The sequence below is a fragment of the Labrus mixtus genome, chromosome 6 (genome assembly GCF_963584025.1).
Source record: "Labrus mixtus chromosome 6, fLabMix1.1, whole genome shotgun sequence".
Classification (NCBI taxonomy): Eukaryota; Metazoa; Chordata; class Actinopteri; order Labriformes; family Labridae; genus Labrus; species Labrus mixtus.
The window spans coordinates 28,992,637-29,016,673 of NC_083617.1; the positions used below are offsets into that span (position 1 = coordinate 28,992,637).

Below are 24,037 nucleotides of genomic sequence, written 5' to 3' on the forward strand. Positions count from 1 at the left end.
CATCATTTTGCGCATGCTGGTCCGAACTCGTTAATTTACGAGAATAAAGTCATAAATTTACAAGCTAATTTTTTATTTTTTTTAACATGGCCCCTAATCCTCCGTCGTAGTCAGGGACCTCATTAGCATGTGGAAGATCCATATAACGCAGCCACAACAGCTTGGCACCTCCTCCTCATGCTGGTCACCACATAGTATATATAGTCCAGTGACATAAGTCACGGCCTGATGAGGAGAGATACCTAACCAGGAGTGACATTACTTGTGACGTCGATGAGATGATGTAGCAGGACCCGAACAAAAGGTTGGATCCATAAAACAACTTATGCTATTTTCAATGCTATTGGACTGTAATTTGAATTCATAATTATAATTTTTGAGTTCAATTTTTGTGTATAACTTTTGGGTGATTTTAACTTTTGAGTTTCTTCAATATATTATTTTGTACTGATATAGAATATTTTTTTGGACGCCTGTATAAGAGGATTAAAAAGGGGTACACGAAGTACAGAGGACAACAGTGTTTTGTGGCTTTGAAGGAGTATTTTAAATGGTGAATGTGATGATCATTTAGTTTAAAAATTCATTTAAAAAAAGGATTTTAAGTTTTTTAAATTCAGTTTTATTAAGGGACAGAGGTGAGTTGTGTCTCATTGGGTTGTGTAAAGATTTGACAAGATGAGCAACAAGTGTGGTCAGTTAGCAGAATGGTATGGAGTGAAAATGTGGGGTGTGAGCACCCTCTAGTGGTGAAACACGGGTACAAGTCTTGACAGAGGAACCAAGTCAGGCATGCAATTTCATTTCCAACTTTTATTAAGTGCAAAAGGATATAAATGAAATCACAAACAGTTTGCCTGGATGAAGTTGATATTTTGACACTGTAAAGAATATTACAAACATGGAAAAGCCATCTGTGAAAAATCCCCGCACAGAGACACATAAATACTCACCTCGCTAAATCAATGAGAAGTTATTTTACTGAAAATGTCGCACCATGAGTCGATTCAAGCTTTAAAAACTTGGCACCCAGATAAACACATGTTGAGCATGTCACAGGTTACATACAGACGATACATGTCATCCTGCTACACAACCGCCTCGAAAAGCCTGCAGGTTTGCTTAGAAGGTGATTCCACTCATTTAGACCAGGGCCCTCGGTTCAATACTACAACACTACTTTGAAGACCGTGATGATTCAGCCGTTTCCTCTTACCTTTACAATCAGGTCTATGCCTGTAGAGATCTGTTCTGTTATTTTGTCATTTGAGCAGAAAGAAAACACTGAAGCCATTACAGCTGGTCTTGCAGCTGAAATTCATGTCCAAAGTACATTTAAGGGCCCGGATTAAAAATACTGGAATTCCCTTTTAAGCAACCAAGCTTTTCACTACTGTTTTCAAATTCACTTCACATACCTCACGACATTTTAAAACAGGAATGAATGGAGTGTTACAGTTCAAGACAGTAATTATACAGCATATCAACTTGATTTTGAAACTACTGATATTTAAAAAAAGAAGATATTTTCAAGTGTTTTGTTTTTTGACTGACACTCAACTGTCCTGTAGGCTGTATTGCTGACTGAGCCTGTCTCAGTAACATCTCCGCTCCTGTAAACAGAGTCCTCACATACTTTTGTCTTTCTGAATATCTACGAGCTGTACAGCATGTTCCTCTGTGTGTGACCTCAGACCAGCATGGAAGTCCACAAAACCTGTTTATAACTGACCATATATATATATTTTTTTTTTTTTAATGGGATAAAAACCTTTATCATTCGTCAGTAGTACAAAGACTTGTCTATAATTAGAATATGGCAGCCAGTCACAGTTGTTCCTCGGCCACATCATGTCAATCTGAATGTAAAAGGCGCCCATAAACAAGCAATATATCATGTAAGACACAGTATCTTTCATATCACCAGGATAATCAGTAAATACATGAATGAATGTTACATTTTCTAAACACTGGCAGACGAGCCTGTTTCTAAAATTACACTTAAAAGACAAAACTACATGCAAGAACTTTTTTTTTTTTTTTTACAAATTTCAAAAAGTGAATCCTTAAGATTGTTATATAAAAAAGGCAGTATTATACGTGATATCTTTCACTGATAATGCCAGGATCTACCTGCATATATGCAGCTTAGTGCATGGGACGTTCTGCATGTTGAGAGCAGAGGAGAAAACGAGAAAACGAGAGGCTGTGGCTGTAAACACTGGCCCAGTAGCCACAGCAGCATAGATTTGTTGGAAAAGTACAATTTGACGAGATCGACTTCCCATTTCAAGACATAAGAGAAAAGAGGCAGTTTGGGTTTGGTGTTCCAACAACTATGGAAAAGAAAAAGGTTAGAAACTTCTCGTCTCCTTGGCTCCACACTCTTTGTTTTTTTCCAACAGATTTCTACTTCTTCAAACTCATTAAAGGGAGATTCTGAACATTTGACACAAGCGTTAAGTTGAAAAATGTCTAGAGGCAGCTGTGGGAAATCAGTTATAAAAAATGTCCACCTCTACTGAAGACCAGTACAGTACTGCAACTCTGATTGGTAATGTCATATTATTATATAGACAGCCCTTCTTTTTTTTTTTTTTTTTTTTTTTCTACACATTGCTACATCTCTTTAAAGATATTTTTCCACCACTGAGTTCCTCTTCTTTTTAATAATTGCATAAAGTTACTTAATAAAAAACACTTGGAATATATCAAATTGCAATATTCACCAGCCACCACTAGGTGTCACTTATCTGTTAAAAACTACTATCAGAAAGATTAACAGTTTCAAACCTCACAAAATACAAAATACAGTTTACCAGCAACTGTAACCTTAAAGTCTTAGTTATACCCATCACCTAAATAAAATATCTTAATCTATATCTAAAGTGATTGATCCAAAATGAGATGTTTAGTCTATGTATCTAATGTTTACACTAAGAACATCTGACCCTGAATCAGCACCTTGACACCAGTATTAAGGCAGGACTGTCAACACATTTTAGTGTTTATGTCATCTTTACACTTTATATTAACTCCTACATCCCTCTCTATAAACCTTCTGTTTAGATTTCAAGAGCTGTGTTTAACAAAGTGTCGACCTGATGCCAAATCTAGACCCCAGGAAGTAAACAAAAACTCCATCTTTCTCATTTCCTTCCTTCCTTTTTTCTTTTCCTCTTTCACGTGTCTGTCAGACAAAACATTCCAGCGAGGGGATGTTGACTGAGACGAGACGTGTCATTCGAAAGGAGAAGTCAGGCTTTGTAAAGACTGGCACGATACAGCGTTCAGCCCAGTGGAACCCTGTCAACATGCCGGCCCTTTAAGGTCTAATGGAAATAAAGGGCGATACTGTCACAACTTGGGGACAAAGACCCCATTCACACTCTCAGTCATATTGATATTGAGTTCCCATTGAGGTGACTGGGCGGAAGGCTGAGGCTCAGATGGGGACTGAGGCCGAGGCTGAGAGCTGGCTGGAGGGAGGGGTCTGACAGCTCCCTACCGAGGTCGTTCAAATTGTCCCTGTGGTCAGAGGTCGCAGTGAGGTCGTTGAGGTTGGGTGTAGTATCGGGTGGAGCTGATGATGAGGTGTTGCTGCTGGCCACACGGCGGAACACAAAGTGGAAGGGAGTGGCCTGCGAGCGGCTGTGGAGCTCAGCCTTGATCTTCTGAGGGTGTGTGTCTGGCGCCAGCTGCTGGCTGCTGCCTTCCATCAGCAGAAACAAGCCGTAGTTCTCAGGATCGGACACTTTAAACTTATGAGCGCACAGCTGACAAACCTCCTCCACCGTGGCATACGGCCGGACCTGTAGGGTTTTGGCCGTACAGCCGCTGTCCAGCTCCTGCAGTGCCACCCTCAGGTAGTTCTGAAGAACAGTAACAAAAGAAATACAAATATTTTATCATTTTAGCTTCATCAGTCACTGAACATTATCTGTGTCTGGTAGCCTAAAACATGATGAAGACAAGGGGAAATTCTGTTTTTACACTCTGTAAGTCATGAACACACACATAGGCTGAAGTATACACACACATGCACAAACAGGATCCTCTGGACATGCACTAATGGAGAGATGTCAGAGTGACGGAGCTGCCCACAGCGGGCGCTCCTGAGCTGGTGGTGGATAGGGGGTTTGGTGCCTTGCTCAAGGGCACCTCAGCAGTGCTCAGGAAGTGATCTGGCACCTCTCCAGCTGCCAGACCAACTTCCATATTTGGTCCGCACCAGGACTTGAACCGGCGACCCTCCGGTTCCCAACATACAGACTGAGTTACTGCCACCCCTATACTGCCCCCCCTATACCAGTTAACTCATTCAGCCAAGGGGCTGTGGTAGCCTAGTGGTTAGTGTTCTGCTAAGACTGACTGTTTACCTGGAAGTCATCAAAAGATGGAGCAGATCGCTGCATGGTGCGTCGGCGGTGCCACTGGTGGAGTGTGTCTCTGGTTTCAGAGCTCAGGACTCTGGCTGCCTGCTCCTCCTGGAAGTTCTTGATCAGGGACATAGCTCCGTAGGCGCTGGTCAGGTAGTAGCCACCTGGAAATAAACAAACAGAAGTTTTTAATAATACGTGCATATTAGAAAAAAGACAAATACACCTAGCCTTTGTGTTTTTACTGTTACTGTTTTTAAGAAAGTTTACATCGTGGTTAGAGTGTTTTAAACAAACAGACCTTCTCCATGGAGCAGTGAGGGGTCCAGCAGCTCCATCATGTAAAGTATTTCATTGTCCAGCTGGGGCATGTCACACTGGGCCAACACATAGGTCAGCATGGGCAGGAAGTCATCAGCACCGTACAGACGACCTGAGAGGCAGAGAGAGCACAGACGTTAGGACCGAAGCTTTTAACTTCATCATTTGTGACTATTTTTACTACTTTACTTTTTTTTTTTCTTATAACCCAAAAGTGCTTCGATGTTCACCTGAATTGTCCTCCATGATGGTGTAGATAAGTTTGCAGACTCTCAGCAACATGGTGACCTTCTTCTCTGGGGAGTACAGCTTACTCATGGTGTGGAACTTGTGCTTAATCTTCTCTATGGCCACAGGGTCCGGGGGCAGCGTGTCGGCCACGCCCATTTCCTGCGGCTGCCTGGCCTTGGCCAAGGCCAGGTTCTCCTTTAGCTCCTGCCACTCACCGTTGCGCACCTGGAACTCCCGCAGGGCTGCGCTCACTATCGGTTTGAGGGGCTTCAGGACGCATTTGTGCATGGCCTTTTCCAGAACTTGGTCTAAGGACAAAACAAACAGTTTGTGTTCATTAATAATATTCATATCCGTGTTGAAATGTTGAGTTTTGACTTGTGTCAACATCAGAGAAATGTTTCTGTTTGTTACATGATTAAAACATTTTAACCCCTGTGGAGGGTTTTTCATGTATTCAGATATTTGGAAGACCCTTTGAAGATTCTGAAAATGACCTTCAGAATAGAGATTTGAAATGAAGACCCTCACAAATACTTGCTTTTTTTTAAAAAAAACCTTTGATCTGTGTCCTCTACATCTTTTGTTGGACCAATGAGAAACTTCTTTAAAGGCATATCAGGTAACTCATGCATGGCCGCTGCCTGAAGTAGGATTTAATAGAAACCCCAGTGTGTATGTTGCTGATGTTGAACAAACAAAAATAAAGCAGAGGAGGAACACGATGACTAACCAATCAAATATGCGACGCAGCAGAGGCAGCTGTACACAGAGCACTGCAAGACCACAGGACCTGAACTTTTATCTCCTGGACATGTACTGGAAGGAAATGCTCTGCCCCTCCTGTGTAAGTCTGATATCTGCAGGATGACTAAAAACAACCCTCAGATAACAGCCTGCTGGAGAAGGATGTAAATCTCTTCAACAATCCCACCTCTGACAACATGCACATTAGTCCAGTGTCTGTATATCTGTTGAAGTGTCATTAATCTATAGCCTGTTTGTCTATTTGTCCACATCACACCAAGGTTAACATCTCACTCCTGAACAGTGTTGTTTTGGATAATTGAGACAAAAGTTAATTAGTCAGGACTTCTAAAGCTGCTGAATCTGATTCTTTTTTTGCTCTTATGTTCCTAAGATCTGATTTTTTTATGACAGTGTGAACAGCACAAGTCACATGGAATCAGATCTTTTCATATCAGATTGGGGCCACTTTCACATGTGTATTCCCACAGCAGTCTCATGCAGGCCACATAAAAAGCAGTGTGAACAGCCAAACAAAAGCAACAAATCTGAGCAGAAAACGTCAGAACTGAGCATTAGGGCTTGCAGTGTGAATGCAGCCTAAGTTTCCTGGAAACTAGCACGGTTATATCCCGCCCTATCTTTCTGTTGTTGTAATCAGTCAAACCAAAGTGTTCAATATCCGCAATCTTTAAACATCAGAGTCCAAGACAGTCTTGTCCATGACTCTGTTGGTCTTGAACAGTAACCCAGATTGCAGAGCAGCCAGGGTGTGTATCCACAAACCTACAGTGTCAACACAACTTTTTACAAGCTCAGCTCGTGCAGTCTGACTAACACGAACCATGATATCATAATACAGACAGGATGGATGCAGAGAGGGGGGGCCAAACCACAGCACTGCTGAATAAGGAGCATGTGTGTGTGTGTGTGTGCCGTCTGTGTGTGTTTGTTGCTGATTTTCCTCCAAAAAAGGATGAAGTCAGCAGATTTTCAGCTGAGCACACTAGCAGACACAGATTTTACTTCTCCACCACAGTTGGCTGAAATTCAGCATCTGCCTTTCACATCAATCAGTCTCTTTCACAGAATGAGGAGTTGTTGATTTCTTTCACTTTTTTAAAATACTTTTTTACCATGTAGTTCCAGAGCTCAGAGTAGACTAATGTCTTTTTTTGTCAATAGAGTTTCATGTCTTTGAATACAGTGATGTAGAGGCTATTTCTGGTCCCCCCCCCACCCCAAGTATAAACCCCATTCCAGCGGGGTTGCACTTCCCCGCTGAAGTCATCTACTGAAGCAAAATGGTTTGATCCAACATTTGTAACCAAAACATCATAACACAGATCCCAGGCTCCTAAATGACACAAGACAACACACATTCCTGCTACCTACCTTTGCTAAACCTGAACAGGGCTTTCTCATTCCATCTTTCAAAGACTACAGACTGACTTACAGTGGCACTAAGTAGGGCACCAATCACAGCGAACTAGCATCAACACAATGAGTGATGTGTTTTAATTAAAGGTAAAGACTGGGTGGATTTGTTTTTTTACAAGCTTATTTTAGTATCCCAGGACTATACTTTCCCTAGCTTCATAATCACAAGTTATTTTGGAGGAAAAAACCAACCTGTCTGTTGGAAACAATGTATTCCTTTTGTTTGCATGTTCCCTGTGACAACCTGAATGTGTTACTGCCTACCTGTGGTTTACATGGGAAGTTAAGGCAAACCAAAAGCCCCAAAAACATTTACTCTACTTCCCCAAGTGACTTTGGTATAGGGCTGGGAATCTTTGGGTGTCTCACAATTCAATTAGATTTCGATTCAGAAACAATGTTTGATTCAAAACGATTCTGGATCCATGATTCAAGTCTATTTTTGAATAGTTCAGGATCTACTCCAGTCATCTGTGAGACTGTCTGAATTTCTTGCTGCTCCATTTGGCATTCTACTGAGATTTTTGGAAGTTATGAATCTATTTAATATCTCAGAAGATAAGAATCTCGATTTTTACATAAATAGATTTTTCCCCCCACCTCTACTTTGGTACATTAGTTGTTACATAAAAAAGTTATTTTCCAGCTAGATTCTTGGAAAACAGGTTCAGGGTAAAACCAAATAATTTACGTAAAGTCTCAGTGTGGTTACAACAGACACCAAGGCCTAAAAACAATCTTTTGCTGCATTTGAAGTGTATTTGATTTTCTTCTTCACAAAAAAATTAAAACAAATGAATTTTTAGGATTTGAAAGGAGTCATTTTCCCATACAGTGTGACTTGTACTACTGGCAGACGAACAGATAGATTTTGTTTGTCTTGTTTTTATTCCATCAGTTTGTGTTAAACTGTCCTATGTCTTTTTATTTGTTGTGTTCTTGTCCACTGTACTTCACTATATATATCATATATTGAGTTTGTGTATATCTGATATATTAATGTAAAGAGTTACAGATTAATTAACCTGTAGATAATACAGTCACTTTTTTTTTTTTTTAAGATTTATTTTTGGGCTTTTTGTGCCTTTATTTGAGAGATAGGACAGTGGATAGAGTTGGAAATCAGGGAGAGAGAGCGGGGAACGACATGCGGTAAAAGGAGCCACAGGCTGGATTTGAACCCAGGCTGCCAGCTTGGAGGATCGCTGCCTCCATACATGGGGCACGTGTACTAACCACTGCGCCACCAGCGCCCCATAAACAGTCACTTTTAATCACTCTTTTGAAAGGCAGCTATTTCTTTAAGAAAGAGTAAGAACTGATTTGCTTTTTTCATTGTGAGGTTTCACTCTCATTACAAATACCTCTCTTAGAGCTTAATGACCACTAGACTCCCCACTGTTACAGTGATTAACAACAGGGAAGTCCGTGCCAAAATTCCCAACTCTGGGCCAGATTTACAGAAATTAAAATGACCCAGTTCAAAGTAGAGCAGTGTGTCTAACAGACCTGTAGGAGTGTGAGTGTGTTTTCCCTGTGGCCATTTGTTTTCCAAACTTCAGAGGAACAGCCACAAGTGGTGGCTGACCCTTCTGGACTTCTATGTCCTGTCCTGGCTTCAAAGAGAATTCACGCACTTAGCTTAAAGCATCACCTCTACATAACACAAAAGAGGGGTCAGGCTAATGCAGGGCAACTTATTGGTCAAGGACGGCCAAAGCAGACAACCAGACGCAAAAATATTCTCATACTTCCCACAAACAGGGCCTCTTCCCGCTTGATATAAACATCCTCCCACCCAACATCCTCCCTGTTGTCCTTGACAGTAGTACAAGGAAATGTTATCATTGAAGTTGTATCCCTCAGTCACTTATACCCTTTTTAATATCGTCCCTGGTCTCTGATGCTTTAACTCTTGATTTTGATGTCTAATGTTTGTTTTTAGCAATTTTAAGTTTGATGCCAAGGTGACCTCCTTCAATGCTAAACCAACCAATCATTCTTTTTTTAAACATCACGTTTGATTCCATTTCATATCCTGTGTTGAAAATAGGTTAAACCAAATGTGACACCAAGCATTTAACTCAAAGGCAGTGTGAGGTAGTTTCTTTCAAAAACACTTGGAAGTAGATTGTTTTACAGTATAAATATCTCAAACTTACAACCACACACTTCTAAAAGCACAAAGAGAGACATGTCAACAAGTGTGTCTCCTTAAAGTAAAAATAGACTCACGTTATGTGGAGGAGTGAATCTATCATGTCACTGAGAGAGCACTCCTTGTGATACACAGATTGCTGACTTCCTGCTACAATGATATACACCATAAAAATAACCCAAGTCCATATCTTTAGATCTCAAAAACAAGCAGGCTGAGGGACAAATGTTTACAAGTTAAAACTGGTTTATTGTCTTTCATAAATACAGATCGTGTTGTAGTGAATATTGTAGAACATAAATTGATAATTTGATGAAAAGGAAGAGTTCCACATTCTCAAAAGAACACCATATTGTCTCGTTGAGGGTTGCTGTGAGTACTGACACCAATGCTGTATTTTTATAATACTGCAGCATTTAAAGCTTACTATGCGGCTCTGAGAGAGTTTGTTTTGATCTGAAAATCTGCTTATAAACCCCTCTCTTAAAAGAACCCTCAGGCGTTCTTAAGGCGTCACAAGAGGACCCTTGCTATGTAATATTTTGTGCTTACATGTCTATATGTTCTGTATATTTGTTGTACTTACCTAGATGTTTTCTAATATCCACATTTGGATTCATTCCAGTTTCCTGGAGCAAGACAAGGTTGCTTAGAAAGTTAGAATCTCCAACTAATTTGCCATATTTTGATGTCCACGCCCATGGGTGGGACTTGTGTTAAATAACACCTGAACCTGTTTTTTTGTACAGCCCGGTCGGGCTCGAAAACTTAGTATCCTTAAAAGCACATAGCAAACTAAATCTATAACTACACTAACGCTGCCACTGGATCCACTGGTGATAAACATGCTCACTGCCTAAACAGCCTTTGTTTACATTTTCCACAGCACTGAATGTGCTGTAACGTGAAGTTTTTTTGGGGGGGCGGGGGGTTATGTGCTGTACTGCTAAACTGAGCTCACAGGCTGCTGGCTATGGCATCTTAATGGATGGCTGGATATCGATCTTATCTTCTGTGTAACTACTGAGAGAGTTCTGTCTGGTTTCTTTGAGCAACACATACTGACGAGGTTTACAACGAGCCTTTACTGAGGAGTGAGGCTTCTTCATTATGTATGCAAACGTTAAGCAAACCATCTTTTTCTGATATGTGAGTGGAAAGCTTTCACTTTAAGGCTAAAGTCTAAGACCTCTTCGCTAAAGAGCTCAACTAATGAGCACTCTGTGAAGCACTACGAATAAAGCTTCATGATGCTGGGTTGTCTTGGCTGTGGGATGAAAACAAGGAACTCTATTCTGCCCCTTACCACTCTCGCGGCTCCCCCCACCCTGTCTGAACATCATGAACCCAAATACACACATGGCTGGGTTTGCTGGCTGTGTTGCTGAGTGAGACAGGGACAACTTCCACAGATACAGCAACAACACCAAAAGCATCTCTTGTATTTGAAACCGTTTCTACTCTGAAAATGATTTTCTTTTTATTCTGAAGCTCTAAATTGTCTTCATTTGCTTAGGTTGCATTACTCTTCTTGTATTTAACACATGATTCCACTGAGGTGACCATACGGAGTCCCCAGCAGCTATCCCTTCATTATAGTTAATTTAAGCATGGCACATTACTTTAAAGACAGAGGACCCAAAGAAATGCAGAATTAAAGAAGATATGCAAATCAAGTGCCACAAGGGGCTTGCCTCAATCCTCTCCCTCTGATTGGAGCTTCGCTTTAAAGGACAGAGAGTTGTTTAGACTTCCATTCTACAACTTGGCAGACAGTCATGCATCTGGGCTTCTGAGTTTTCACGTAAAAAAACAGAAAGAAGCTTCCACAACAAAATATTGTGCAACTATTCCAAGAACTCAAACTGCAGCTCAGAACTCATCCCTTTGAAAAACAGGCCAAAAAAAAAAAGGAAGGGGGGGATGGGCAAACAGCACATGGGACCTATAAACATAAGAAATACTGCAGCCTTTAAAACGTCTCCTTTTTCCTTCAGGCATTGCAAAATTACTGGGAACACAGAGAACTTCAATCCTTGCATACGCCCCTGCTCTTTTGCTTTCTAAGCACAAATACTTTGTGATGAGCTCCCTCTTCCATGTGATTCTAGAGTGTAATAAATAAAAACATTTAATAAATGCTACTTTTTCTGAGTTGGCTTCTCTTAAATGTCAAGTGTTGTTGAGTTGTGATTGTTCACCGTATGTTTTTAAAAATGTATACTTCTCCCTACTTACATTTTTAGTCGAGGTGAGGAAAAAAATTGATTTATGTTCAAATCTAGATTCGTATCTTCTGAGATTTTAAATAGATTCATAACTTCCAAAAATCAATTTTCTTTTGGCTAATCAGTCACTCCCTGCTAAGTACTAAGGCTAGCTCTTTAACTGCCAAATGGAGCAGCAAGAAATGCAGCCAGTCTCACAGACTGGAGTAGATCCTGAAGTATGTACTAATTCAAAAATAGACTTTGAATCCATGGATCAATGAATCAAGAATTGTTTTGAATCGAAAATAGATTCTCAACCTTGTGACCCCAAGAATCGAAATCGAATCAAATTGTGAGACATCCCTAATTTTTAGAGTTGTTCATACATGTCTGCACTTTCCTTGTTTAAATCATTCTACCAATATCACTTCCTGTGGCCCTTAATTCTTTATTTTTTTTTAAATATTCAATTATAGCAAATCTCCAGAGCTCATCATGTCAAAGCTGTGTTCCTCAGATTGCAAACTATGAAATAAAAACAATAATAGAGGTATCAGAGACCGGGGTTTTCTGATGTTTGGTCTCTTTTAAGCATTAAGGTTCAAAAACACAGGGTCCTACATTATCCCTAATGCAGTGGGACAGTTTTATTCCACCTTCCATTTTTATAAACAAGGTGGCATTTTCCAAACTCCATCTAAACCAAATGAGACCTTCAAACATCCAGTTTACATTTCAACCTTCCAATTAGCCTCTTTACTGTGAACTACATTATCATCAGTGATGTGCACTGTTAATGACATTCTTTTTCACCACAAGATGGCATTGCCTCAAATACAATGTTCCAGTAAGTTTAGTATATCAATCGAACATTTAAACATGGCTAACCTCAGGGTGTTAAATAAAAGCCTTCCTGAAAGGTGTTAACATTGTATGATGACTTTTGATAGATGAGGATGAGGAACCGTTTTTGACTTCATAATTACAGCGCTCTGGTTCCGGGCCAGTGGAAACAGGTTGGTTCAACAGCAGCCTTCCTTCTGAGATAAAACCCTCTTTGTGCTCTCTGTTTACATGTTACTCTGTCCAAAGTCAAATGCAGCTACTGAAACTTGGCCTACATTATTCAGACAGCTGTTCCGGCAGGTGTGCGTGTGTGTGTGTGTGTGTGTGTGTGTGTGTGTGTGTGTCCATATGGGTGTGTTTGGCTTCACCCTTTCATGTTGCAGTCTATTGTTAATATATTAAATAAAAGGTGGCTATAAACGGTATCGGTAAAAGGAGAATGCAAATATTAGCACTGCATTGTAATAGACTGGCACAAAGTTTGAAAATGTGGGACTGATAAGATTCACCTGTTCCTCTTTTTGTTTCAAATGGATCCTGTCCTTAAAGCACGCACAGCAGCACACAAGTGAATAACGTTATCCTGAGGGTTGTGGCTTTACCAGGATGTATACACACACATTAACAAACATGCACACATCCAACTGCAAACACGTGAGGAGAAGTTTTTCCAATGTCCTCACTTCAAAAATAATGAAGTGAAACTGCTGTGTCGGCACTAAATATGCCTTTTTGTGACATAGCGTTTCCATTTAGAATGACATTTCTCCATTGAAACATCCCTCATTCACACTTCCTAAAAGTAATCACTACATTATTTGCAAAACCATGCAATACTGACTACCACCTCCCTTCAGGTCAAGGTCAGCAGGAGGTCAAGATGTGAAAAAGGTAACAAAACGTTGAGATGGAGCAATCCCGTCTTGTAAACAGTTTGGAAAACGTTGCTCACAGACACAATTACTATAATTAAAGCATCTAACTGGCGTCTTTTCCTGGACTGAAGCAACTTCTACATTTGCACTGCGCTACAGGACACTGTGCAGAGTAAGAGTACAAGCTGGAAGAAGTATTTCTTTAGGTACTCACCGATCTGGTCTTCAGGAATGAGGCTCTCAATTGGTGGCTCAAGCTCGGAGCTCTGTTGCAGGTAGCTCTTCATCTGAGTGATAAACTGGCGGAGAGTCTGCAGCAGCTCCAGTCCAGAGGCGTAGCCCTGCCAGGCCTGGGTGCCTGCTCCCTCGCCCATGTAGCTCAGGTAGTCCTGCACCAGGCAGCCGAAATACGTTCCTCTATCCCTTGACAATTCCACCACCTTGCGGATCGCCCTCTTCTCAGGCGTCAGCAGCGAGTTGAAAACGCCGCTCATCTTGCGCAGGTGCCCTTTCAGTGCTTTCTGCAAGACCAAAGCGCCCGCACTGGGGCGGCGCTTTGTGCGGTGGCCAGGTGGCACCATGGTAAGATCCTGGTCTTGGTCCTGGTCGCTCTCCAGGCTGACACCGTAGTCAGGCTCCTCTTCCTCCTCATCATCGTCATCATCGTCATCTTCCTCCATACTGCAGTAAGGTAGGTGGGATGGTGGGATGGAGAGGGGGAGATGGGTGTTGAAGTCGGCTATGGTTGGGGGGCTGGGGTCATGAAGAGGAGGAAGGAAAAAGGCTGAACACTGAGAAAAATCCAGAGAGTCAGAGGAATCGGTGGACAGGCTCATGTCACTCAACCGCTGACCACCACCGCTACATTCCTTGCCTTTTTCTTCTTCACCTCCTGTCAGCTCTGCCCTCTTTCGTGTTGTCAACTGGGAAGGGTCTGAAGGACTGCTAGAGTCCTGGTCTGGGGATTTGGAGGAGGTTTGTTGAGACAGCCTTGCCCTTAAGAGGGCCTTCTCAATAGTTTGTTCCTCGAGCGCCAAGTGGCACTGAGCATCCTCCTGGCTGGATGATGGTGAGGCTTTAGTCCGTCGAGGAGAGGAGGAGAGAGACGATAGAGAAATGGGCAGGGAGGGCCGGGGGATGGAGATAGGGGAGCTGATGCTGAGTCTCTTGGGTGGTGAGGAAGAGGGGCTGATGCTTAGAGAGGAGCCCAAACGAGAAAGAAGGCTGCCGCCCCTCTCCCTCTCCTCTGCCTTGTCCTTAGGGACTTTGATCCAGGAGATCTTCTCAGGCATGCTGCGTTGTCGGGGAGGAGGGCCTGAGCCTCGCTGTGCAAAGTGAGGTGGAGGTGGACGAGGAGGTGCTGACCGGGGAATGTTGTCTGCAGAACTTGGCTTTCGATTGCTGGTTTCACTGCTATCGTCCTTTACCTTCGTGTTTCTGCTGAGACTCTGCAAGTCGCTTTGACCTGACTGGTCACTGTCACTGTGCACTGAGCTGCAGACCTGAGGACATTGTTGGATTTCACTGTTGTTAGTTTCCAGGCTGTTGCCACCAGGCTCCTCTGTCTGTACTTTCTTAACTGTGCCAGAGGGATTTGAAGTAGTGCTGTGGTCTCCCTCCGGCTGGTGAACCTTTATGAAGAGGGGATTGATGAAGCAAAGAGCCCCGTTAGACTGACAACACTCAAGCTCAGATGGGGTACGAGTTTGAAGCTGAGGGCTCTCTGGGGAGGTTGTTATGGAGACTGGTCTCGGGGAAGGAGGCGGTGGTCTGCTGGGAGCAGCTATTGCTGCCGATGAGGCTGACACCTTTCTCCTGTGGCAAAACTGAGCATCCCAGAAACCTAGATGACACAGTGAGAGAAATATTCTTACTATACAGTCTATAGTGGGCAAAGTTTGATACATAATTTAGGCTCAACATTATGTCAAAGCCCTTGGAAGCCCTTCAGTATTCAGATAACTGATAAGCAAAACTGAGGCAAAGACTTCCTCTTCCATCAGATCGTACGCTCAGTGTTTATAGCTTCACTGGCAACTTGAAACACAATAATGGAGTTGGAGAGGAGAGAAGGGAAGACTCTTATAACCAGATTTGCATACAGCAGATATATTTTTTATTGAGAATTAAAAACAAAGCTAACTTGTTGTTTACTGATAGACAATGATATCCAGTCATTTTGGCCAAGGTGTTGTAGCTTTTTGCTTGGCATAGACTGTTATCCAAAACTGCTTCAAGTGACTGGCCACTAATCACCAGACTTCTTTCAACAACAAAAATGCCCTGCCTACGAGTTCTGCATTCACGGATATCTGGTTTTAGAGGAAAACCGGCTGAAGTACACATCCCTCTCTCTCTCTCCCAGACTTTATTATGCTGCAGATTCATACTGGTCAAAGCAATGACAACTGCTATCTATGTGAAGCATTACTGACAAACGGTTGCTCTGTGAATGTCAAATCACTGACTGTAGACAAAAGCTTGACTCTTTCAGCAAGGACATCAGCCAAATGTTTAGAGGTTTTTTTGTTGAACAACAATACAAGTTGCAACAATACTTTGTATAGATGACTATTTTACTTGAAAAAATTAAACAGTGCTTATTCACAGTAATGACAGCAAATTATACTCACAGAATATGATACCTCATGCTAAATTCAATGTATCCACTCGTCCAATCAACCAATCCGATTGCACTCCTGTTATAACGACTCGTCTCCAAAACAATCACTTAAAGCCACTTTGTTCTAAATCAACACTAATTGCTTTTGTTTTCTGTGAGTGTAAGTAGAAACCCTTTAAAGCAAATGAGAAAATAGGAAAATACTATCAAATCACTGTAACAAGTGATTGTTGAAGCTCCCAAGCCGTACCAGACAGAGCAAAACAAGACAGACCAGCACCAGCAGAAACAATAGCACATGAAGAATACTAGTACCAGACACAGGGCAGCTCCTTCACACGACTACATAACCAGATGGAAAGGGCAACAATACTCACTGTGATCCTGAGGCTCAGTAACACACAGGCAAACTGTTGAGAGTCCGAATTGTCAGAATTTTCTGACTTGTGGTGCTGCAGAGGACAGGTTGCTGTGTCTGCACAAGCTGGGACTCGACTGGCTTCTCTGGCTCACTCATGCTCAATCTGTGTTATGACTCACTCGTGCTAATGTGTGTGTGTGGGCGGGCTGTTAGCTCAGAATTCCCGCCTCCATCCCTCCCTTCCAGTTGAAGTTGCATGGTCTGACTCTCTGTCCCGATTGTTCTCCCTCTGACACACTGAGACACACAAAGGTCTCTTCTATTGAACTTTATCTTTACTCGATGTCTCTCTTTTCTTTTCATATTCTATCATTTTATTTAGGTGCATTAATTATCCCTTTTTTTATATTTCAGGATTAGATCCAAGTTTATGTGATTCTGTATAGTTAGAAAAACAATCAGGAATTATAGATAGCATTTCCGAATTGGTGGGATCATTTTGATGAACCACTTTATACACAGCATGTCCACACAAGTACAGCACAAAAACAAAAAGAAAAGCTGCTGTGAAATGTTTCGACACACTCACAAAAACACACACATACTGCACACCTATGACTGAGAACGGAGAGGAATGTGGTTTGACACGGCTAATGTCAGAAGAGGGAAAGTCAGGGCTAAATTGGGGGCAACTTGTTGAGAGATACAGCAGCTGAACTGTAGCCAAAAATAGAAAGAGTTGGGGAACAGACAGCCTAGCGATTTGGTCGCTCCTCATGTACAGAGCCTATAGTCCTCCAAACCAGTGAATCTGGTTCCAGTCTGACCTGTGGTTCCTTTCAAACACGTCATTCCCCACTCTCTCCTGAGTTTCCTACTCTATCCACTGTCCTGTCAAACAAAGGCAAAAAGCCAAAAACTCCCTTTGTTTCTTTAAGGGTTTAGAGTAATTACAGTCAGGGCTTACAAATGCAGTAGATTCAGGTTTGCTTTGACTGACACGTTCATTTTCTTCACAAAGTCCACCTGTGTTGCTGTAAATAGCCAACAGGAAAGAATGATAGAAAATATCTTGTTCAAAGGGCTGTTCATCTTTGCATGGTTTCATTAGAATCCTGCTGCCAGCATTCTTTACTGTTTTCAAAATTGTACCTTTCCTGGCTGAAATTTCCAGACATCACGATACATTTTGAGACCAAATTTTTATATTTGAGCTTCAGAGTTAGTAAAAATCCCCTAAAAAAACCTACATTTAACTTGTTATTTCCATCAGCCCACAATCCTTTGCTTAATCTGATGTGCAGGTTGATAGAAAACTCTGCAACTAAACCTTTGAATTAACATTAATACAATTTGAGCCTCGAACGACAAAAAATACAGCAATCAGCAGCAACCTATCAAGTAGAAGGACATGAGATATCAATGCGTTGGTATTTTGGTTATGAATATTTAGGGCTTCCCCAGTCTGACTCGCTTATATCAGGCCTTTGATAAACTCAAAGTAACTGCATCCAAATACTTAACTTAGTCAGTAGTGTACCTTTCTCATTCATTTCAGGTACCTGTACAGAAATCTATTAGAAGGGGGCGTCACTAGCACAGTGGTTAGTGCGCTCGCACCAAGCGGACGGCCCAGGTTTGAATCCGACCTGCGACTCCTTTTCCTGCATGTCATTCCCCACTAGGTCTCTCTCTGTTCCTGATTTCTGACTCTATCCTATCTCTCAAATAAAAGGCATTAAAGGCCCAACATTAAACCTTTAAAAAAAAAAGAAGAAATCTATAAGAACTTTTAGAACAAATTGTATGAAAGATAATGTGTACTGAGGACCTCTAAGGCCGTGTTTACACTAGACTTCTTTTTTCAACTGCCAGCACCTTTTTTACATACAAGCCTATGGGAAAATGAAAAAGGATGACGCCTTTTTAAAAAGCGGACACCTTTTCAAAAAGCGCTGTGCCCGACGCCTTTTTCAGTTGAATAATTTCAACTTTTCAGAAAAGCGCTGGGTGACGTCAAGCGCCTTTCTGACAGCTGACCAATCAGGACGAGTAGTAACCTACGTCCCTAGTTACCGGTGCCCAAAAAGATGTCATGCACCCAAAAACGGCAAACTTCCACCAGATATGTGTGCATTGTGTGTCCGCTCCGGTCTGTTACAGGTCCGTGCATCCTCATCCGTCAACACCCACCGGCTGCGTTCTCAGTCTGCAGCACGGAGAGCACAGCCGGACAGCTGGAGTATGAAGACACAGGAATTTCCGCGGTAATTTAACAGATTCACTTGCGACAGCACGAGATAATACGATGTTCATGGTATAAAACTCAATAAAAACTTATAAACACATAAACAAACACACAAACGGTCGTTTTTCTGAACCGTCAAAACGGAGGGTGTTATTCTGAAAATAAACCGGATGTTTTAATGTTGTATCGGTGTCTGACTTCCCGTCCCGCTTGTTCTTTTCTGCACCGCAGACTAGATCCTGTTGTTAAGGTTACAGAACACTCACACATCATCGCTCAAAAGGCGCTGAAGGCAGCGCTTTTTTCTGAAAAAAGAAGTCAAGTGTGAACACGGCTTAAGGTGTGAAAAAAAGAAAAGTTGGCAGACCACCATAATGTAAGAGTGCTGATGAATCATTTCAACGATTAAGGCACATTCATATTTCGCCGACAAAGCAGAAGGAGCAAATTAGGGTTAAGTGTCTTGCCCAAGGACACATCAGACATGTGGCTGCAGGAGCTGGGGATCAAACCACCAACCTTCTGGTTAAGAGACGACGATTCCACCAACTGAGCCACAGCCGACAGGAGGGCCTTCAAAAGGCATGACAAAAGATGACAGAATGTCTCCAGAGCCATACTGTCATTACAGGTGAGCCACACAACAGGTAACATAACACCGTGAGGACGTCAGAATTGCCGGTACATTCTTCTCATCTCAACCGGCCATTAATGTTTGCACGTACGTCAGAACGGCCTCTTAGAGCAACTATTCACTGCTGCTCAATTAACTTCATAGACACAAAACCCGCCATTGTGTCACCTCGCTAAACAGGAAGGCTCTTATGAATGAAAGATCAAGAGGGAGAGAGAGAGAGAGACGGACGAATACAGAAGAGGCAAGAATAGAACCATTTATGTTTGTAGATGGTTTGAGACCACATTAAAGACAAGGTTTCATCAGTTCTTTGTGTGTCTTCCGGTATATTTGAAAGGGTTTGTCACTCTGAGGGACACTGGAAGTCTGGTCGAGTCATTTCTGAGTACACATGATAGCTCAGATGAGTCAAAGGAACAGTATATGAATGCACAGAGATGTCACCCTGAGCGGGTTTAGAAAAGGGAAGTGCTGTGGATGATGAGTCCAACAACACCTACACATTTTTGAAACTTCTATTTTTGTCTCAGCCATGTAAGCATAACTTACAATAATGTCTGCTCTTTTTTTTTAAAGAAATAACAAAGATTAAATTATTGTGTTTCATAAAAATACTACACTCCTCTGAGACAGAGGTGTCAGTTTAAATGAATGAAAACGTCCACATTTTGTGCTAAAGGCTGTAAGCAGGCTCTACCTTTCACAACTGTGAGGGTGAAAAAAAATACTCCAGAGGAACCCAGCTATTGCCTGACTCCATGCCCAGCTGAGCAGTGCAGATCTGGGCCTGGAAGACGCTAGTGTCCCTTGGGGTGAGTCATTAAGCACTGGCATGCCAGTTAATGCTCAGAGCAGAGGGGAATGTGGTCGAGATGGGCTTTACGAGTGTCACGCCTCAGGAAAAAAACTAGTTTTTTACACACAACAGATGTGGGCCCAATGGAAAACATTCTACTTTTCTGAATCTGCAAGAAGCTGAGAGGAGAGCAAAAATATCTTTGCTCAACTGGAGATGTTTCCCTGCTGATGCAATGAGGTACATTTAAAATAAAAACAACTTACAATATCATACCTCTACACACTGACCTACTCAGTGGCCATTCTAGAGTCTGTTGGGGCCCCAGGCGAAAAATAATTGGGCGCCCTACAACCCGCCTTTATCACCATAATGTCTGCCATTTTCCTGACGCTTACTGTTTTCCTGTTTCTGTTTTCTCTCCTATAGACGGATAATTCCCCTTCATTTTTCTTGGTTGACTTTAATTGAGAAACTTCACAGCAATAATGCATGCAACACTTTGCAAGGCAACAAGAGTGAATGCTTTTAAATGGGGCCCCCTTAGGGAGGTTTCCTACTGTCATTGCAAAATTTGCACATTCTGGGCAGCTGCTGTGGTTTCAAGTTTGTGAGCCCTCAGGGGCCCCCTACTGGTCTGGGGTCCCAGCACATGCGGCCCCCATAGACCATCAACGTGGCCCTCAGGTACATTTTTATATATTAATTAATTGGAAGTATTAAGAAAACGTGACAAAATCTGCCATGAAAATCAGAAATATGTCCATAATAATATTTGATCACTGGTATATGTTGAGTTAAAATTGAGACATAATTGACTGTAATCTTTTTGTATGCTACAATTTGGCCCTCTGGCAGTGAGAATTAAATTCATTTGGCACTTGCTGTGACCAAAGTTGCCCATCCCTGGATTAGATGATCATCTTTTCTTGTGACACCTCCACAGTGACTTCGACCTACTTAACTTGATTTTGATTACATGTTTTTATACAAGATTGTCAGTTTGTAGATATATGTAAAATATTTTTTTCTGTTTTGATGTTTGTTGTCTTGTGATTATTATCTATTTTGTGTATAATCTGTTGCTTTCTACTGCAATCAAATCACTTGACGTCATCTTCATATCTCACCTTCAACCTGCCAAAGATTATTCCCATAATTGCATACTTGACCCCCAAATAGATATTCCAAAGCGAGAACAACAAACCTGCTCCAAGTTTAGCAACCTCCTCGAGATCAGCAGAAGTTCTGGCTGATGCAATGGCCTCTGGAAGCTTCAGTGTGAACGGCAGCACATCCCTAAGAAAGATTTCCAGTGAAAAAGGAGAAAGACTCGGTCAACAGAGAAAGAAGAACAGAGTAAAAGAGGGTAGGAGTTACTGAGAAACTAATCCTTAAAGTGTGTGAGTCACTGAGTTGGGCAAGAGGAGCGCGGCTGGGCCTGGGTGGTGTTGGCTGAACCATATTTTCAACCACACAGTCAGAAGGTAATATGCGCCTCCTGCTTTTCTCCTTCAAGGCTTTGACATGCTTTCAAACGTTCCTGTCAAGTAAACCTAAATGATCAAAGTCGGAAAATACACCTATTAGTTTAACTATGGAAGAATGCACAGAGAAGCTTTGTAGACAAAGGTGCTTTGCCGTCAATCTCTGAATGACCTCAATATGAAGTCAAAACAAATACCTGATAACAACCGATACCAAATCCTTGAAATGAGGATATGAAGCATTGACTTAATGTAATTATCAGTCATTCTCTTGTGATGAACTCACCTGCTGATGCAGCAAAAAGCGACCAGACGGAAGAGGTCTGCAAAGCTCAGGCCCGATCCCTCCAGAGAAAAAGCTGCAGGAGCAAAGAACAACATGATCAAGACACGACAAACTCCCTGAACTTTCACAGGACAAGTATTAAAAACACTACAATCTAAGATATTGAATCATGCTGACTACACAGCAAAACATCATGTTTATACTTGTTTCACTTGTGAAGGGAAAGAAGAAAAAGCTGACAAACAAGTACAATCACCAGGGCTCGCATATCTTTATAGTGTTTTAATTCACATGAACTCCCCAGAGATAACAGAGTCACATTGGAATCATAGATATTCAGAACAAATCAGCAAAAAGCATGACAGCAGGGGTAACTGCTCTCCTCATGTGGAGGCAAATTAAATTGTTGCTCTGTAACATCTGTGAGATCTCCTGCTTTAAAAGGAAGAGAACTTCTGCATGCATCTTGTCATCACAACACCTAACACACTTTACACACAATAAAAACAACAAGATAGATAGTCAGACTTCAAATCCATTTAACGTAAGAAGAAAGAACAAAATGGAATCTTGGCAGTAGGAAGTGCATTGAATTCAAAGTATAAAATGCTTAAATAGGGAGGAGGATGCTGTGAGAGCAGAACCATAAATGTGTCCGGTAAGTCCCACTGAAGCCCTTTTTTTCCGACTGCTTTTTCCATAATGTGCTGTAACTTAGCATAGGGGTCATCCTGTCTTTGTACATTCATATTGATTCTGCGATGGCGTAATATTGGTGTCCCAGTCAGTGAATTCATTGCGTATCAGCCACACAGGGGGAGCTCCACGTACACACACAGTCAGACATGCACGCACACACAGCACTGTGATCCCTGCTGGCTCCACTGAAACCGTCTCGTCTCTGTTGCTACATCTGAAGACGATACAGAGGTGGGATCATTTCGTCCCCCAACACGCCACCGCGACATTCAGATTGAAGGCGAAACTTCACAGGAGCGTAAAAAATAACGCCTTATTCAGGCAGCATTCTGAGTAGAGTTTAAGATTCTGTTAGCTTTGCAGTACACAGCTCAGTATTTAGTTCTAAACTGTGAACCTATACTATTTGAGGAACCAATTGAAAGTACAAGCAAAATTGTAGGACTACATTTTTTCTTGGCCGTGAATATTAGTCAAGTCAAACTGAATGGTAACTTTGGAGAGGATAGTTTCTGTTACTAACTTACTGTTACTTACTAAGGGAACGAATAGTCTGTCCTTGGTTCTTGTAGTTTTAGTCGTTTATATTTATGACTTGCATCAAGAGCTGACACCGTCCCCAAGATACCTGACTGTCTGGATGTGTGCTTTGCAAATCCTGTGGCATTGACTGCATGGCCAGATTACATGTGTAATCCCTCTAGTGTGTTCGAGGTCTCCTTCTAGTTGAACATGCCCAGAAAACCTTTAAAGGCAGGAGCACAAACAACCTTATTTGGCTCTTTTTGTTCTCTTGTGCAAATAAGAGGCGGCTCTCCTAAGAGCTCCTTCAGCATTTCTAAGCTTTTCACTCGGGTGAGGTAGACATGCATCAAAGGCAGGCAGGGAGTTGAACATGCAGCCGATGCAGTGACAACTGCAGCCTCTGAGGGGCCCGCTCTACTGAGTGAGTTTAAATTCCCGTAGAATAAAGGAGACTATAATTTAGGCCAGTGAACTGTGGAAGACATTATGTGCTTTAGTTTATGAAAAACTATTATCAGACAGGTCTAATTTTAGCATAAAGCCTGTTTTTATTGTCATTGTATTATTGCACTTGTGTATTGTTCTCTACAGGTGGTAGGAGAGACGTCACTGACTCTTCAGTCTGCGCCTTTAGCCATTAGTCAGCAGTAACGGGTAGAGGCAGAGAAGGCTGCCAGAGGCAATGATTCACGCGCATGAAACACTCTCACTTGGTAAGCATTTGGAAATTCCAGTTTGGAGCTGACAGAGACAAATGCCAGCACACACAGATACAACAGGGGGGGAAACTCTCAGAATAGTGAGAACTCACAGCGGGAGATTCACATTCAAACGAGTATTTGTATCAACAGACGAGTTTTAAAAGAAAATATTCAGAAGCAGCTTCACTCCATACAAGAAGATAAGACTGGTCGTTCACCATTTTTATATACAGTAAATGTCATCACACTTCACCAGCCCGCCCGCAATTCTTTTTTTTTTTTTTATATTACCTACTGCATTCACACATCGGCTCACCCTGACTCCACCAAATAGATGAATACAGGGCTGACAGGAAAAAGTCTGGGTTAATTCAGGGTGTAAAATATGCCGTTTGCAGCCCACATGGAAAGAGGACTGCTGAACAGAGCTGCTGCTGGCAGGTTTACTTACTGTACATGAAACCAGG

At 41.9% G+C, this 24,037-nt stretch overlaps 1 protein-coding gene across 1 annotated transcript in view; it reads right to left on the minus strand.

The window, feature by feature from the left end:
* Window positions 1-793: 793 nt before the first annotated feature.
* rin2a (Ras and Rab interactor 2a) overlaps window positions 794-24,037 on the minus strand; it is a 43,907-nt gene continuing 20,663 nt past the window's right edge. Inside the window, exons 6-12 of the mRNA XM_061040818.1 lie at window positions 21,646-21,718; window positions 21,080-21,171; window positions 13,422-15,050; window positions 4,931-5,239; window positions 4,681-4,812; window positions 4,380-4,543; window positions 794-3,872 (exon numbers count right to left, since the gene is read on the minus strand). Coding sequence (XP_060896801.1) covers window positions 3,396-3,872; window positions 4,380-4,543; window positions 4,681-4,812; window positions 4,931-5,239; window positions 13,422-15,050; window positions 21,080-21,171; window positions 21,646-21,718 — 2,876 coding nt within the window. The 3' untranslated portion in view covers window positions 794-3,395. The remainder of the gene's footprint in view (window positions 3,873-4,379; window positions 4,544-4,680; window positions 4,813-4,930; window positions 5,240-13,421; window positions 15,051-21,079; window positions 21,172-21,645; window positions 21,719-24,037) is intronic.